Below are 17,500 nucleotides of genomic sequence, written 5' to 3'. Positions count from 1 at the left end.
ATAATCTCATCACTCCTCATCACACCACCGGTTCATGCTGCAACACCACCGTAACAATATCATTATTAACAGTAATAGTAATAATAGTAATAATAATAATAATCTATATTTTGCAGCTCAAACACTCGAGAGATTTACTTCCTGGTGTTGAATAAAGACTTTATAAAGACTACTGTGCACTCTGATGTTGAGATCTGGATTGTGATTGGCTGTCAGGTGGTGATGTATTTCCTGTAACAGCAGCTCTGACAGTAGTGCAGCTCCAGGTTTATATTGTATTATATTACATTACACGGTTTCGTGTTAAACGCTGAACGCCGGTGGATGTGAAATGTGTTTAAAGGGAGTTTTTCCTCGAGTCTGAATCGGACTGAAATCGATTCATTTGCTGAAAAAAATGAAAAGAAGAAAGGTCTGATGGACGTGTAGAACTGGAAACATGCGTGTGTTAAAAAAACCCCACGAGCTCAGGGGAGAACACGCGCTCCATATATTACTAAATACCTGTAAAAACGTCTCTTTAAAACATCCAGCGCAACCCCAAACACACGGCATGTCCACCTCACTTCCTGTATTCGGGTCCGCTCACTGCAATCAACCCCAATCACTACAGTTCTACAGGAACCGGACACACAGAGAGAGACACAGGGAGAGAGAGACACAGGGAGAGAGAGACAGGGAGAGAGAGAGAGACAGGGAGAGAGAGACACAGGGAGAGAGAGAGAGAGAGAGACAGGGAGAGAGAGAGAGACAGGGAGAGAGAGAGAGAGACAGGGAGAGAGAGAGAGACAGGGAGAGAGAGAGAGAGAGACAGGGAGAGAGAGAGAGACAGGGAGAGAGAGAGAGAGAGACAGGGAGAGAGAGAGAGAGACAGGGAGAGAGAGAGACAGGGAGAGAGAGAGAGAGAGAGAGACAGGGAGAGAGAGAGACAGGGAGAGAGAGAGAGAGAGAGACAGGGAGAGAGAGAGAGAGACAGGGAGAGAGAGAGAGAGACAGGGAGAGAAAGAGAGACAGGGAGAGAAAGAGAGACAGGGAGAGAGGGAGAGAGAGAGAGACAGGGAGAGAGAGAGAGACAGGGAGAGAGAGGGAGACAGGGAGAGAGAGAGAGACAGGGAGAGAGAGGGAGAGGGAGAGAGAGAGAGAGAGAGAGACAGGGAGAGAGAGGGAGAGGGAGAGAGAGAGAGAGAGAGAGACAGGGAGAGAGAGGGAGAGGGAGAGAGAGAGAGACAGGGAGAGAGAGGGAGAGGGAGAGAGAGAGACAGGGGGAGAGAGAGAGAGAGAGAGAGAGAGAGAGACAGGGAGAGAGAGGGAGAGGGAGAGAGAGAGACAGGGAGAGAGAGAGAGAGAGGGAGAGAGGGAGAGAGAGACAGGGAGAGAGAGAGAGAGACAGGGAGAGAGAGAGAGACAGGGAGAGAGAGAGAGAGAGAGGGAGAAAGGGAGAGAGAGAGAGACACACACACACACACACTCACTCTCACACACTCACTCTCTCTCTCACACACACACACTCACTCACTCTCTCTCACGCACACACACGCGCGCGCACACACTCTCTCTCTCTCTCTCTCTCACACACACGCGCGCGCACACTCACTCTCACGTACACACACACTCTCTCTCTCTCTCTCTCTCTCTCACACACACACACTCTCTCTCTCTCTCTCTCTCTCTGTACTGTCTCACTTTATTATTATTATTATTATTATTATTATTATATTTTATTTTATATATTTATTATAATATATAATATTCTATTTATATTATAATATTTATTTATAATCCTGTCCTTTCCCTTCCTCGTGTGATCTCAGTCTCTTCTGCTCTGTTTATTTAGGATCTAAATCCAAACCCATGAAGCTCCTTTGTGCCAAAATTGAAATAAAACCTGAACCGACTCGAGTTGAACATGTTTAAAAATACCTTTGCGCACTTTGACACACCCTGCCTTTACACAGACGCACTAAACTCTCTCTCCTACATACCCCAAATCCTCCAGAGAGTCCAGAATGTCGTTCTCCATGAAGAGAACCCTTTATTTCAGCTTTATTCCGGAGAAACAGTGCAAATCAGACACTCTTACATTAACACCGCAGCTGCATGATATGCTCGGTTGGCAGGACAGGGGTCCTAACAGCGACCACATAGCTGACCGAAAATATTCCAACAATAGTAAGAAATTAAAGCGATGCAAAATATAGACGTATTTGTATAAATATTTTGGTTATGTAGTAGTATTGTTTGTGAAATGTTGCGTAATAATGTACCCGTTTACAAAACCACAAATTAAGACACACGAATGTAATTTTTTATACCGGCATATTAATGGACAGACTCGCAAAAGTGGTCACCAAATAGGTCCTAGTGTAGTGAAGGTTTGTGCACTTTGCATACATCCTGCATCCAGTTCGACGCGACCGCCATTTTAAAGGTAGATAATTATATGCCTGTTTTTTTTGGTGACGTTTAAAATGTTTTAAATTAAGGTTAAACAATTATACAGAATTATGGTATAATGTTATTACACATGTAAATAAATTTGTGTAGTAATAGAAATGCATCCAAATGCTAGCTTTCTAGCTAACCGAGCGCAACTAATTTAAACCACGTATAGTTAGATCAGCTTCACGTTTCTTTAAATCAATCCTGCTGAAGTATGGTTGCTAAATTTTGGGGGTTTTTTTTTGTTGTATTTTAAAAGTTTGGACACCAATTGTAGTCGATATCAGTTGTGCTGGTGCGTTTGTGATTTATTTATTTATTTATTATTACATCAGGCGAATATGATAGGCACCAATCAGCAGGGTCCTTAGGGTGCAATATTATGCAGAGATGAGATTCGGTGCTATGACTGTGATTCAGTCCCAAACACGCAGACCCGACTCATTAGTGATCTTGTTTTAAAGCTTTATTTTATTTTATTCAATTTAAATTATTTAAAATATACAGAAATATATGTTACGATTATAATATTTAACTCATGAGTAATGTTTTTTACGTTACTGCTAAGATAAGATAAGCTAAACTAAGCTAAGCTAAGCTAAACTAACAGGAGCAGAAATGCACCGCAGGCCGAACCCGGATTATCACCAGGCTCCTGTCCCCCCTCCCCGGTATGGACCTTCAGCTGCTTCCGGTGCCGGTCCTCCGTTTCCAGGCCCGTTTAACAGACCGAATTTCCCTCCGCATTTCCCGAACCCCGTGTCTTACCCCAGATCGATTCCTCCTCCGGGATTTCAGAGCTTCAGCACCGAGCCGCATTACCAGGTACCGCTAATAAACTCACTGAAACGTGCTCAGGCCTGTGCGATATTTCATACAGTCCGGTGTAATAACCGGCTATCACGGTATCACTGTATCACGGTATATCACAGAGTGCAGTTACTAATACTCAAACACCTTGATATTACATTTATCCTCACCATTACTGCATCACAATTCAGATTTCTTCATCAGTGGTCTTTGTATTGTCATATCACCTCACTTATATGTCGTATTTTCACACTCCTTTAACTGTGTGTGTGTGTGTGTGTGTGTGTGTGTGTGTGTGAACAGGCAACAGCTCCTCCAGCACAGTTTCCTGCAGGATGGACACTTCACCAGGATGATCTGCAGAGTCTGGAGGTGAAGTGAGTAACGTTTATACACACACATACATACATATAAACACACACACGTTACTAAATGCAAGGTTTTAAAATGATGGAGAAAAAGAATAACGGAAAAAGGATGAAAGGATTAAATGAATAAGTACAGAAAGAGTGCAGTTGATAATAGATAAATATTAAATTATATTAAATAGCAAAAGGAAGAGGTGAATGGATAGAAAGTAAGGTGACACTAAAGGAAGAAAGTAAAAAATAAGTATGGAGGAAGGGAAGGAAGGATGAAAGAAAGTAAAGTAAAAAAATAAGGGGTGAGAGAAATTTAGGAAGAATGTAAACACTGAGGAGAAAGAAAAGGTGTGGTGAGGAAAGAATGAAGAGTGAAGATGGAGAGATAAAAGGAAGAAAGATTAGTGGGAAAAAAATGACCGGGAGGAAGAAAGGACAAATGCAGGGAAAAGGATGGAGGGAAGGGAGCAAAAATCGAAAGAAAGGACAGGAATGAAAGAAGAATGAGAGAAAAACACAAAGGGAGAAATGTGGGATTATAGGGGGTGGCCACGCCTCCTTCACTGAGACTGACACACACGGAGGCCACGCCTCCTTCACTGAGACTGACACACACGGAGGCCACGCCTCCTCTGTTGAATATAAAATTTGTGCTTTTTTCCTCCACATCCTCACAGGAAGAAAGCTGAAGAATTCCTGCGCATCCTGGAAGCTAAAGATCGGCTCAAACCTTCCAGCGAATCGGGAGACAAAGGCTCGAGACGCCCGAGCGCAGACGGCGAAGCCGAGAGACGCAGCGTAGAGAAGCACTCGAGAGGGCGGAGCCGGAGTAAGAGCAGGAGCCGGAGTCGAGGGAGGAGCCGGGGGAAGAGCCGAGCTCGCAGTCGAGGAAGGAGCCGAGCTCGGAGCAGGAGCAGGAGCAGGAGTCGGGGGAAAAGCCGCACCAGAGCGAAGAGCCGGCCTCGGAGTCGCAGTCGCAGTCACAGTCGCAGCCGGGGGAGGAGCTTAGCGAGGAGTAAAAGCCAGCCTCGGCCCCATAAAGACTCTCAGCACAGCGTTAAAGAGGCAGCGGCTCCGTCCGTTAGCACCAGAGTACCGGACCTCTTCCAGAACCTCAAACAGGTTCTACAGAGCAAAGAGCTGGAGAAACACCTCACTATGGTGAAAAACACCTTCATGATCAGCCAGGTAACCCACCCTCCTCTCTGCTTATCTGCAGCGCCTGCGCTGAATTATCCCCAACTGCAAACATCTTCTGGAGAAAAAAGGATGGATAGATAAAAGGAGAAAAAGAAGAGAAATAGAAATAAAACACATGAAAGTGAATTGACAGAAGAAACCAAGAATGTTATAACAAGAAAAAAATAATAAAAAGGGTTTTTTTGTTTGGTTTTTTTGGAGTTCTTAGGTCTGATTTGTGGTGGGCGGGGCTGTATATGTTCGAACAGGACGATGCTACCAAAGCACCAATCAGAATAAGCTGTTAACTAAAGTTACCACGGCTAGATCAGATATAATCAGACTTAATATAGATATTAGAGCTAAATCAGACATTATAATACACGAAAGATACCATAGCTAGATCAGACACAATCAGACTTATTATAGTATAGATATCAGACATCATCAGACTCATAGTATAGATATTAGAGCTAGATCAGACATCATCAGACACATTATAATACACTAAATATACCAGCGCTAGATCAGACATCAATATAAGCCCTATAGTAATGCTTTAATGGTATCCAAGCTAGGTCAGACATCAGGCTGATTATCATTATAATGCTGTAATAATGCACTATAACAGTGGTATCCGAACTAGATCAGACTTGGATTTATTATTATATACTAAAAATAAGACAGCATCAGACTATAATAATAACTGTCAGGGGTATATTAGATGTCGTTGGACTTATAATAATACACTAAAGATACCATAGCTAGATCAGACATCATTAGATTTCTAATAATACACTAAAGATGGAGCTAGATTAGACATCCACAGCAGACCTATAATAATGCAGTAAAGGTATATGCGTTAGATCAGACATCGTCATACCTATAACAATGCATTAAACATATCAGAGATATAATGGTGTGATGTTTATGTCCAATCTAAGACACTAAAGATGACAAAAAAAAAATGACCCTAGAACCTAACGTGACTGTTTTTCCTGTTCTCTCCGCCTCGGGGTTATCGTAGTTAGTGTGTGCGTTAAGAGTTTACGCAGTTTTGCCTGTAAACACGTTTACGTGACGGCGCAGGAGTAAAAGTGACGTTATATATCACGTGGCGTTAAAACAAACTCTGCTTTTTTTTCGGTTCTTTGACGGATCTCAACGTCCTCAAAAGAACAGAAACGACTTGGGTTAGCTGCGTTCGTTACGTTGTTAAATAATTACTTTAACTTTTAGACATTAAAATAAAAGTGTCAATGTCAATTTGTTTGTTTTCAAAATAAAATAACGCAACACAGATATTTATAAGTCGTGATGCGTCTCATAGGAACACGCCTCCCAGAACTCTGGTATGATGCACAGCTAGAGTAAGGAGCTTGTTTTATGTTCTAGCTAGAAGCAATCAGATCGGATTCCCAATCGATACGAGTCACATGATATTGTAAATATTTGGATGTCATGTATGTAGTGTTTATTCACGTCTTTTATTTGAATTGTTTCATGATGATGTAATATATTTGTATAATTTTATCAGACCCAGGAAGACACGAGGATAAAGCAGGAACCTCAGCCTGCACCTTCACAGAATCTTCCAGAACATCCGAGGAAGTCGTGTGAACCCGAACAAGCCGTTGACTTTTACCCGAACTCCGTACTTCCTCACGAGCGAGTGGGCGGAGGCGACGGCGCCTTACCTCGAATCTTATCGTGGAACGATCCGGGACAAAAACCGGAAGCGTTCCCGAATAGATGCGTCTTCCACAGCATCGAAGACGAGGAGGCGTTTCTCTACGGAGACGAAGACGGGAGGAAGAAACCCCAAGCCGTCACTGTCCCCCTCGCCCAATCTAGACCTGCCGAAAATCAGATCTCGTCTCCCTATCTCTCCAAACCACCCATCCTCCAGGAGCCCAAAGGCCAGGCCGTGACCTCCAGGCGACCCCTGACACCGGACGTGTCCGCGGAGGAGCGTGAGAGGGTAAAGAACCTGCTAAAGACCATCGGGCTGAACCTGAGCCAGGCCGACATCAGCAAGATGGCCACCAGACTGAAGCAGAAGCAGGAGGAGCAAAGAGGAGCGAGCTCGAACACGGCTCTCCGAGCGACGCTGGAGACACTGCTGAACCGCGGGAAAGGTATCACAGCTAGATCAGACATCGGTATCAGGCCTATAATAATACACTAAAATGTACAAGTGCTTGATTGGACATCAGTCATTAAATAGAGTAGCTAGATTAGACATACCATTAATAATACACTAATATTAGAGCTCGATCAGACATTCTGAAACCTATAATTATACCCTAAAGATATCACAGCTGGATCAGACGTCGGAGCTGTAATAATATATTAAAAATATCAGACCTTGATCAGACACAGATATCAGACCTTTTGTAAGGATCTATGGGTATTAGTTACATGAGACATCGATATCGGAGCTAGATCAGATTTCCTGAAACCTTTAATAATTCACTATACATAACAAAGTTAGATCAGACATCAATATCAGGCCTGTAATACACCAATGGTGTAAGAACTAGATCAGATTTTAATATCCAACCTATAATGCACTAAATGCATTAGAGCTGGATCAGACATCATCATACCTATTTTGTACTAGATAATACTAGAGGTATCAGAGATTGGTCAGACATAGATATCAGACCTGTAATAGTAATACACTAAAGGTATGAGAAATAGATCAGACATCAACATAAGAGGTATAAAAATATATCAAATGCATCAGCGTAACCGGACACCAACATCAGACCTATAATAATATAAAAAAGGCATAAGAATTCAAATAGACACCAGTATCACATCTGTAATGATGTACCAGAGGTTTCCAAACTAGATCAGACACCAGTATCAGACCTGTAATAATACGCTAAAGGTACGATAGACTGGACATTGATATAAAAGCTATACACAATATCTTAAAGGTTTCGGAACTTAATCAGACATTAATATCACACCTATAATAATGCAACAACAATCAGATAGCTAAATCAGACACCAGCATCAGACCTGTAATAATACATTGAAGGTATGAGAAATAGATCAGACTTCTAAATAAGAGCTAGAAAAATATCCATATCCGACATATAATATTGCAGTAAAGAAATGACAACTACATTAGACACCACCATCAGACCTATAAAAATGCAGTACAGATATGAGAATTAGATTAGACATCTGCATCAATGCTATAATTATGCAGTAAAGATATGAGAACTAGATTAGACCTCAGTATCAGAGCTATAATAACGCAGTGATGATATGAGTACTAGATTAGACCCCGGTATCAGAGCTATACTAATGCAGTAAAGATATGAATGTGAGATCAGACACCAGTATCAGTGTGATCTAGGCACAGTGTGTATGATAATGAATTTGATTTGTACTGTGTGCAGTGCAGAAGTCTGATGACAGTCGGAGTAATCGGTCTGACAGCAGTCAGTCGCACAGAGACACCGAGCACAGAGACAAGGTAACGGCGTAGTGAATGAATGAAATAAACAGTAATAAGAGAAACGGCGAGGCTGCGCGGCGTTGATGCTAACGCGGAGTTTGGTGTCGGTTATCAGAGCGACGAGAGGGAGAAGGAGCGGAGAGAGAAGCAGATCCAGAAGAAGAGGAAGGAGTACCTGGTGAAGGAGCTGGAGGGACTGCTCAAGCACGAAGGTTCTAACGCAGAACCCTCGCCGTATACAGTAGGAACGCGTCTAAGCACTGACGCGTGAGGCTAATCTCAGTTCTGTCGCCGCAGGTTCGGGCGATCTGATCCCTGTGATCGGCTTCTTCTGTCAGCGCTGTGAGGAGTTTTTCGGGGACCTGAACAGCGCAGAGGGACACAAACACACCAACACACACCAGGTGAACACACTAAACACTGTGAACACGACACGTGACCACGACACGTGACCCAGACTAGCTTTAGGACTAGCTTTTTAATCCGATTACAGATTTAATTAGAGTCCTAGGCTCTTTGGATGTGCTTTAACGGTGCTTTCAGACTCGGTCGAAATACAGTTTGTGGTCGCTCCTTTGGGGGCGGGGCTCGCAATCCGAGGTTTGAATTCCTTCCAAACTGACTGTATTACGCAATTCCTTACGTCACGTTTGTGCACAGGATTGCGAAATAGTAGGCACTTACTTTCATCCGTTTATTTTTCTGATGAACGAAGACTCACTCGGCAAAGAAAAAAAACAGAATGTGGGAAGCTTCCACACCTGATGTCCCAGACCACCGTGATCAGATCTCCAGACCACCGTGATCAGATCTCCAGACCGACATGATCAGATCTCCAGACCGACGTGATCAGATCTCCAGACCGACGTGATCAGATCTCCAGACTACCGTGATCAGATCTCCAGACCACCGTGATCAGATCTCCAGACCGACGTGATCAGATCTCCAGACCGACGTGATCAGATCTCCAGACCGACATGATCAGATCTCCAGACCGACATGATCAGATCTTCAGACCACCGTGATCAGATCTCCAGACCGACGTGATCAGATCTCCAGACCGACGTGATCAGATCTCCAGACCACCGTGATCAGACCTCCAGACCACCGTGATCAGATCTCCAGACCACCGTGATCAGATCTCCAGACCACCGTGATCAGATCTCCAGACCACGCCCAAGCTCCAAAACAGCATCCAGACCTCACCAGTCGGGAAAAAATTACAAGTATGAAAACGACCTTAGTCTGCACTTCGTTATTCCCAGGCCTGGACACTCCCACACTTCCACTTACAGAGCGTCTGATATCTCACGCCTTTTCTACACTTTTCTGGGCAGGAGCTTCAGAATCATGAAGGATTGCACTCGGATTAGCTGCAGCAGTGTTAAACCTGAAAAACCTTTCAACACTGTGACGCAGTGGGTTTTTCAGAGCAAGACATGGTTACTGTGACTGACAGGGACCACGTCTTTGATGGGGACGAGGTTAAAAAAAGAAGTTTGCAGAGTTTTCTGTGTTCCCTATTTATTTATTTATTTATTTTTAAAACCGTGACGGTAAATGAGAGATTGTGACTCTGAAGCGTTAACGTTGACTCGACAACAACAGAGATTAAATATAAATATATATATATATATATATATATATATATATATATATATATATATATATGTGTGTGTGTGTGTGTGTGTGTGTGTGTATATATGTATGTATATATATATGTATATATATATATATATATATACACATATATACACACACATATATACATATATACACACACACACATATATATATATATATATATATATATATATATATATATATATATATATATATAATGTATATATGTATATATATGTGTGTATGTATATATGTGTATATATATATATATATATATATATATATATGTGTATATATGTACGCTAAGAAAATGAAAAGCTGTAGCATTTATAAACAAAACGGTATTTTAAACACTTACTCATATTCATAACCTCTTACACAATGTCTTCCGTGTCACAGGATCAGCAGATTAAAGACAGTAAGAGGCAGCGAGAGCACAAGCCCGCGGAGTGCCGAGACCGAGACGAGCGAAGCGCCGAGAGGAAACGACCGAGACGAGACACAAGCCCTCGCAGGACCGAGGACAAGTCCAGAGTCCAGGAGACGAAAGCCAGGAAAGAGGACGACGCCCAGTCGAGTAACACCGCCAAGAAGAAAAAGAAGAAAGAGAAGAAGAAAAAGAAGGAGAAAAAGAAAGAGAAGAAGAAAAAGAACAAGGCTGAGGAAAATTAGTGGGCACTGATGTCATGTGCGGGGCGATACGACCGAAATATCAAATCGTATATATACGTATAATGGTTAATGGTCTGCACTTATATAGCGCTTTTATCCAAAGCGCTTTACACGGTGTCTCATTCACACACTCACACACCAATGGGAGCAAAGCTGCCATGCAAGGCGCTAACTTGCCATCGGGAGTAACTTGGGGTTCAGTACCTTGCCCAGGGACACTTCGGTATGTGGAGTCACGTGGAGTCACGTGGGCCGGGACTCGAACCCCCAACTCTACGATTAGTGGACCACCCGCTCTACCACCTGATCCACGGTCGCCCACGTATATATATTTGATCTTGCAAAATGGTGCCAAAACTTATTTTCTTTGAAAAACAATCAGCTTCTCATTACTGTAAAGTGTCTTTAGTGTGTTACACACACACACACACACAACACCACCGACGCTCCAGTACGGCTGTATCGTAACAACGCATCACAGTATTGATACCGTATCAGCATATCGCCCCCTGCTGGCCATCTGAGTTTAAACATCTTTTACTGACTGGGAATAAACGGTTGGTGCTGGTTAAAGAGGAAAACTGTTAAAGGAAAAGTTCAGCCAGAAATGAAATCCACCTTAACGTCATACGTAGCATTAGATTCGTCCTGAAGCTACGAGGCTAATGTTGCTAGCAGGTAACAGGACATTATGGACTCCAGTGTAGCCAAGAAACAGTAAAAATGTGCATCAAATGGGACTTTTGATCTACAGTTTGGGTTAAAATAACTTTTTGGCTGAAATGTTCCATTGTGTTAAATTTTAAAAAGGACTTTGCTGGATTGTTGGTTTCTGCGTGTACATTTAGCTTTTTATTTTTCAAAATACAACATTTTTCATGTTCTATAGAACTGCAGTCTTTTCCTTCCAGCGTGTTTGGGGGGGGTGGGACTTGTGGTTTGATTGGTTTATGAAATGTAGGCATTGTTACATGTCTTTATTGATGGATATCTATTTATTTATTTATTTATACAGTGACTTAGTAGAAATATCGGATCCTACTTACAGGTGGTGCAAAAGTACATCGTCTGACCTTCGTTCTCTTGCTGGTTGCGGCTTGAAAATGACATCACCACACCGTTCCTGCGTTTTTGTCCTTCAGCCGATCATAACACGTGTTACTCCGCCCACCCGTTGTAACCCTGCCCCAATCTAAAGCCAGGAATTTCTCAAGTGATGGGAATTCCAGCTCTTCTCAGTGATTCAGATCATTTGACTCACCAGTGAGTCAACTCTTTTTGACTCCCAAACGAATCATTCTTCTTTTCGTAACTACAGAAATTGTTCGAGTCATTATTCTGACTGTTAAATAAGCTAATATTTCAATCAGTTAGCCTTAAGTCGTGAGTTATCTTATGTGGAAAGAATGATGCGTGAGCACTTTAGTTTGTTTTCTCCACCTCTGCGTCCGTAAATATGTAAACGAAAGAAAAAAAAAGAGTCAAAGAAAAACGACAGACACGTGCGTATTGGGAATGTAATTAATTTATATTTACATTTCTAATCTAGAGAAATCATTTCACAGTTTATATACAACACTGACAGCATGTAAAAAAAAACAAAAACAAACCCAAACCTGTACAATAATGAGCTTGAATTTCAAAAGGAAATAAAAAGCGAGTTAGTACTCGATACACCGTACTTCTTTAAACACCGACGCTCTGGATCAAAAGAATCGCCTTCTTGTTTCCGACCGTACGGGAGGTGATGGTGATGATGCGTTAAAGCGGCTCCGCGTGAACTGTTTAACGCGTTACGTGACGTCACGAGGCGGTAGTTTAAGAAAATTATTTGGTCAAACGATTTCATATAAAACATCGATCCAGCCTTCAAAGTCGCTTTTAGTGCTTAAAAAACTATATAAAATAACTCTGAAACAGGAAGTCTGGACGTGTTTACAGCTCTGGAGCTCCAGCGAGCAGCAGCTTACTGGGTTCTTCCTGCTAGAACATTCATGATGGAAGGGAGCGAAAACTTTCGCATCACCAAGCTTCTCACACGTTAACAAAAACTCCATGATATGAAAGTCCAGAGAGACCACACATTATTATTATTATTATTATTATTCCTGTTTTTTTGTCAAGTCAGCCCACCATTGGCTGATATGGACCAGGTGATTACATCATCGCATCATCATCATCCTCGCCTCTCAGATGAACACCACGGTTTAATCATGAAGATCGGGAAGTGGAACTGGAACGCTAACTCAAAGTAAATCGTCAAAGCTAGCTTGAGATCCATAAAACATTAGCTAAAAAGCCCTTAACTAAACTAGCGCGCGTAGCCAAGGTTAAAGTCTCCGCGTCTGAGGCTCCGCCCACAGGATACAGCGAGCATCTGATTTCTCTTTCGTACCCTTTTCTGGCCACAAGATTCAGGATCGTCGAGATTTACGTTCTGATTGGTTCTCTGTGCACAGCTTTCCGACACTTTATTACATTTCAGAGGAAGAACCAAAAAAAGTTCATGGAAAACAGTTTTTAAAGGCAGTTAGCGGTGAGTAAACAAACAAACAAACAAAATCTCACAGGGTTGAGGAAAAGGCTGCGCTTGGTCGCCTGCCGTGTCAATCAAACGGCTTCCTTCTCCGAAAGTGGGTGGGTCTGAGACACGTTTATTTATTAAACATGGTCGAGAAGTCTGGCTCGCAAGACGAGGTCTATAGCTACGCTGGTTTGTTTTGTTTATTTAAAACATTTAGAACCCTATAACAGAGTGTTTGTCTATCAGAAAAGGGTTCTTTGTAAATAATATAGACCTCTATACCAGTTTCCCAATTAGGAAAAGTTCTGGGTTGAACCCCTTTAGAAAGCCAAGAGAATTATCATACAACAAGAAACCTTAAATACTGCAGAACCCTACAAATGAGTGTTTATCAGAAAGCAGAACAAGTATTTAGAACTCGGTTATCAAATGAGCCCTTAAATAATACAGAACCCTGAAGGCTCCACAGAGAGCCCTTAACAACCATTATGTCTTACAAAGCGCCCTACAACTTGGTGTTTATCAGAAAGGGTTCAAGTAGAACCCTCGGTTAGCCAACAGAAGAGTCCCTTAACGTCCGTATAGGAGAAGGTTCCGAGCAGAACCGTTGTAGAGAGCTAAGAAACCCAAAAGAATATTAAATCCATCCTACAACTGAGAACTGATCAGAAAGTAGAACCCTTACAAGAAGTCAAGACCTCCTCATTATCCAATGAGCCAATAAACAACATGGAACCCGAGAACCGATTCGCCATCAGAGAAAGTTCCAAGTAGAACCCTTTTAAGAACTCGTAGTACTTATTAGAAAGACCTCAGAAACAGTTTCTTACCAATCTAAAGGGCTCTACTTGGAACCTCCATAGAACCCAACAGCACAGTGACTACCAGCAGAAACGTTTCTGAAGGCCAGGAACCCTCGAAGAACCTTTCAATATAGAAATAGAGAAGCTTACGGTTTTTTTTTTTATATTTACACGTTATATTTTCTAATCAGAGAAGGTTCTTCCAAGCTTACTTATCCAACCACTGAAGAACCCTTGTTCTAAGAGTGTACTAAGCACCAAGAACTTCTTTGTTAAGGTTCTAGATATTAAAAGAAAAAAAAATAATGAGCAATAACTTGGTTTTGTATTGCACACGTACCCAGTTAATACCTACTCTCTTAGAACAAAGGGTTCTCCAATGATTTTTAAGGGTTCACTGGATAACTAAGGGGTCTTAACTTAGGAAAAAAAAAAGGTTCTAACTGGAGATGATTTGTTGTACGGTTCTACCAGACGACCTACAGACTTGCGTTAGCTATAAAGTCTGGAACTTTTCATCCCTAAAGCACCCATCCGGGACCTGCCTAAGAATCTTTAAGGGTTCCCCAGAGGGACGACTGAAGAACCTTTAAAGGTAGATAGTTCACCCACAAATGAAAATTCTGTCATCATTTACTCACCCGCATGTTGTTCCAAACCCGTCAGACCTCCGCTCATCTAACGGAACCCGGGAGGTTTCCGTCCCTCCGTTTACGGTCCAGGAACCAAAACGTTCAACCTCCAGAAAGTTCATAAAGTCACGGTAGAAGTAATCCGTCTGACTCCATCATTCACAAAATACCTTCACTTCCGCAGCGGTGACCACGCCTTCACGAACGTTTTGGTTCCTGGGACGGAAATCTCCTGGCTTTGGTTAAAAACGTCTCCGTTTGTGTTCCGAGCACGGAGGGAGGTCTGAGGGTTTTGGAACGATACGAGGCGGAGTAACAGATGACAGAATTTTAGTTTTTGGGTGAACTGCACCTTTAAGGGTCAGTTTTCAGAACAGAGCTCAGAAGTGTAAAGGAACAGAAATCGTTTTAAACATGGTCTCTCTGGACTTCTGAAAAAACAACAACAACAACAACAACAACAACAACCCAAAAAACAATAAAAAAAGGATTTAAAAAGCACATACAAGAGTTTCAAAAAGGACAGAGTGTGTGTGTGCGTGTTAGTCATATAAGGTTTGGCACTAGTGTGTATCAGCTCTTAGGCTGCTGGCTGCTGTGTGTGTGTGTGTGTGTGTGTGTGTGTGTGTGTGTGTGTAGGAATTGCACTTGTGTGTATCGGCCTCACAGATCAGCTCCGAGTTTAAAGGCCACGATCAGCACTACTGCATTTAGAGCAAGCGCTCATATATATGTGTGTGTGTGTGTGTGTGTGTGTGTGTGTGTAGTGTTTTTACGAGTGTTTGGAAACGAGTAGCTGATTCGCAGCTGTTAGCTCTAATCCGGTTACTCCTCGATCCATCATCTCATTTTTCTTTCGTTAATTGAAGAGTCTCATTTTTAAAAACTGGATGAAATTCACTTCAGGAAAGTTGGACCAAAAAAATAAATAAATAAATCACGGTAGTGAAAAATAAAACAAAAAAAAAACAACGTTGACGATAAACAGGTTTACGTACGTATGTTTGGTCATTGCTCACAGCTGTGAATTTTTTTATTTTTATTTTTTTTTACGTATTTTGTTTTTAAACCCAGTCGCTTGGTGTTCTTAATATAAAAAAAAAACGGTTTTAAAATGGGCCGTTTGTTTTTTGGCGAGACCGCGCGCCTTCGTTCACGTGTTAGAATCCGGAAACATCGTGTCGGAGTAAAGTGTCGTTTTTGTCGCTTGTCTTCAAGTACGTGTCTAGCGTAACGTGATGTTTTTGCCATTTAACAAGAGTTCCTGCGTCAAGGAGGGCGGAGCTTAAGTTAACTTGATGACATCACATCACATCACATCACATCACAACAGCAGCTACTTAACGTTAGCTAGCTTGCTCCCAAACTTACTCGGATAGCTACTGCTAGCCACTGAGGTATTCTTAACGTCAGCTAGGCTAACTGGGTATTGCGTGTAGGAAGCTAGCTAGCGCGGGTAAATTCGCTAAGCTACTATACTGTCTATTTACAAGTATTTAGTCTTTAAAATAAAATAAATAAATAAAAAAAACAGCATGTAGAGTTGAGATCATACAATCAGATTAGTAATAGTTTGACTGAATTTACGATTACAATAAGCTCCGCCCTCGACGACTCAGGGACTGTTCATCGTAATCGCACGGCCGTACACTTGTGTTAGTGTGTATTGGGCTTGTGTGTGTGTATTTGCTTTACAGTCACAAACATTTGGCACATGGCATGATAACTTCACACACACACACACACACACACACACACACACACACACACACACACACACGTCTTCTCTGCGTGAGCCGAATCCGCTGCAGAAATCTTCCTCCCCGAAATCTTCCTCGAGTCGCTGCAGCCCGACACGATAACACTGTACACGACGATCCCTTTCAATATTCCCAATATCTCACGCTTCACAGGACGTGGGCCGTTAACTTCTTAAGGCAGGACTTCCTGTTTTATCAGCCTCTTTAGGGCCGTCTTTCATCAGAGCTGAAAACACCTGCAGCAGACAATAAAGGGAGTAATCCTACACTGATTGTTATTTAGCGTATTTTCCATGTTTAGGGCGTGTACCTGATTCCAGCGGCGATTGTTGCTGAGCATGTGTGTGTTCGCGATGCAGGTGAAGAGTGTGTGTGCCGGGGTGTTCTGCGGGAGGCGAGACAGGAACTGGGCGCTGTGGATGAAGTCCATCTGCAGCAGGACGTCCTGATAAAGGCGCAGGATTCCCAACGCCGTGCGGAACAGAGCTTCCTCGCCGTCACGGCAAAACAAATCCCACACGCGACACGCCACGTCCAGCGGCAACGGCTTACTGTACAGCGTGAAGATCCTACACACACACACACACACACACACACACACACACACACCAGTGCACTACATAGTGCTATTGATTCTCTCAGCATAGACAGCAGGGAGTAGGGAATCGGGAGTGTGGAATCGGGATTTGGGCAGAAGGGTGTAGGAAATAGGTAGTAAGGAGTGGAGCGTGGGGAATAGGGAGCAGGGAATGTCGAGTAGGGAATAGGGATTTGGGCAGAAGGGAGTAGGGAATATTGAGTAGGGATTAGGGAATATTGAGTAGGAAGAAGGGAATAGGGATTAAGGAATAGGGAGTAGGGAATAGGTAGTAGGGAATATTGAGTAGGGAATATTGAGTAGGGAGTACAGAATAGGGAATAGGTAGTAGGGAATATTGAGTAGGGAGTAGGGAATATTGAGTAGGGAACAGGGAAAAGGGAATATTGAGTAGGAAAAAGGGAATAGGGAGTAGGGAATACTGAGTAGGGAGTAGGGAATATTGAGTAGGGAATATTGAGAAGGGAATAGGGAGTAGGGAATATTGAGTAGGAAAAAGGGAATAGGGAGTAGGGAATAGGGAAGAGGGAATATTGAGTAGGGAATAGGGAATATTGAGTAGGGAATAGGGAGAAGGGAATATTGAGTAGGAAAAAGGGAATAGGGAGTAGGGAATATTGAGT

General features: G+C 42.5%; 3 protein-coding genes across 3 annotated transcripts in view; 1 reads left to right on the top strand and 2 right to left on the bottom strand.

Moving 5' to 3' along the window:
- fam98a (family with sequence similarity 98 member A) overlaps positions 1 to 2,103 on the bottom strand; it is a 14,898-nt gene extending 12,795 nt beyond the window's left edge. The window contains exon 1 of the mRNA XM_053633527.1: positions 1,983 to 2,103. Coding sequence (XP_053489502.1) covers positions 1,983 to 2,020 — 38 coding nt within the window. The 5' untranslated portion in view covers positions 2,021 to 2,103. The remainder of the gene's footprint in view (positions 1 to 1,982) is intronic.
- A 569-nt stretch (positions 2,104 to 2,672) lies between these two features.
- Positions 2,673 to 11,664, top strand: si:ch211-195b21.5 (zinc finger protein 318). Its single transcript, XM_053632991.1, has 8 exons — positions 2,673 to 3,264; positions 3,553 to 3,626; positions 4,289 to 4,799; positions 6,328 to 6,928; positions 8,207 to 8,283; positions 8,381 to 8,477; positions 8,563 to 8,669; positions 10,288 to 11,664. Exons 1-8 carry the CDS (start codon positions 3,058 to 3,060, stop codon positions 10,558 to 10,560), a joined length of 1,947 nt encoding a protein of 648 aa, XP_053488966.1. The 5' UTR covers positions 2,673 to 3,057; the 3' UTR covers positions 10,561 to 11,664.
- A 260-nt stretch (positions 11,665 to 11,924) lies between these two features.
- Positions 11,925 to 17,500, bottom strand: part of tbc1d12a (TBC1 domain family, member 12a) — a 16,040-nt gene continuing 10,464 nt past the window's right edge. Inside the window, exons 12-13 of the mRNA XM_053632990.1 lie at positions 16,590 to 16,848; positions 11,925 to 16,515 (exon numbers count right to left, since the gene is read on the bottom strand). Coding sequence (XP_053488965.1) covers positions 16,444 to 16,515; positions 16,590 to 16,848 — 331 coding nt within the window. The 3' untranslated portion in view covers positions 11,925 to 16,443. The remainder of the gene's footprint in view (positions 16,516 to 16,589; positions 16,849 to 17,500) is intronic.

This window comes from Ictalurus furcatus, chromosome 9 (genome assembly GCF_023375685.1).
Source record: "Ictalurus furcatus strain D&B chromosome 9, Billie_1.0, whole genome shotgun sequence".
In the NCBI taxonomy this organism is placed as follows: domain Eukaryota; kingdom Metazoa; phylum Chordata; class Actinopteri; order Siluriformes; family Ictaluridae; genus Ictalurus; species Ictalurus furcatus.
This window is presented reverse-complemented; position numbering and strand designations above follow the sequence as displayed.

Bases quoted from the DNA above. Each gene is read 5' to 3' on its own strand.
- si:ch211-195b21.5 (XM_053632991.1), top strand. From the start codon at position 3,058: ATGCACCGCAGGCCGAACCCGGATTATCACCAGGCTCCTGTCCCCCCT. The intron at 4,800-6,327 runs GTAACCCACCCT...TAATTTTATCAG, and splicing joins ACACCTTCATGATCAGCCAG to ACCCAGGAAGACACGAGGAT. The intron at 8,670-10,287 runs GTGAACACACTA...TCCGTGTCACAG, and splicing joins AACACACCAACACACACCAG to GATCAGCAGATTAAAGACAG.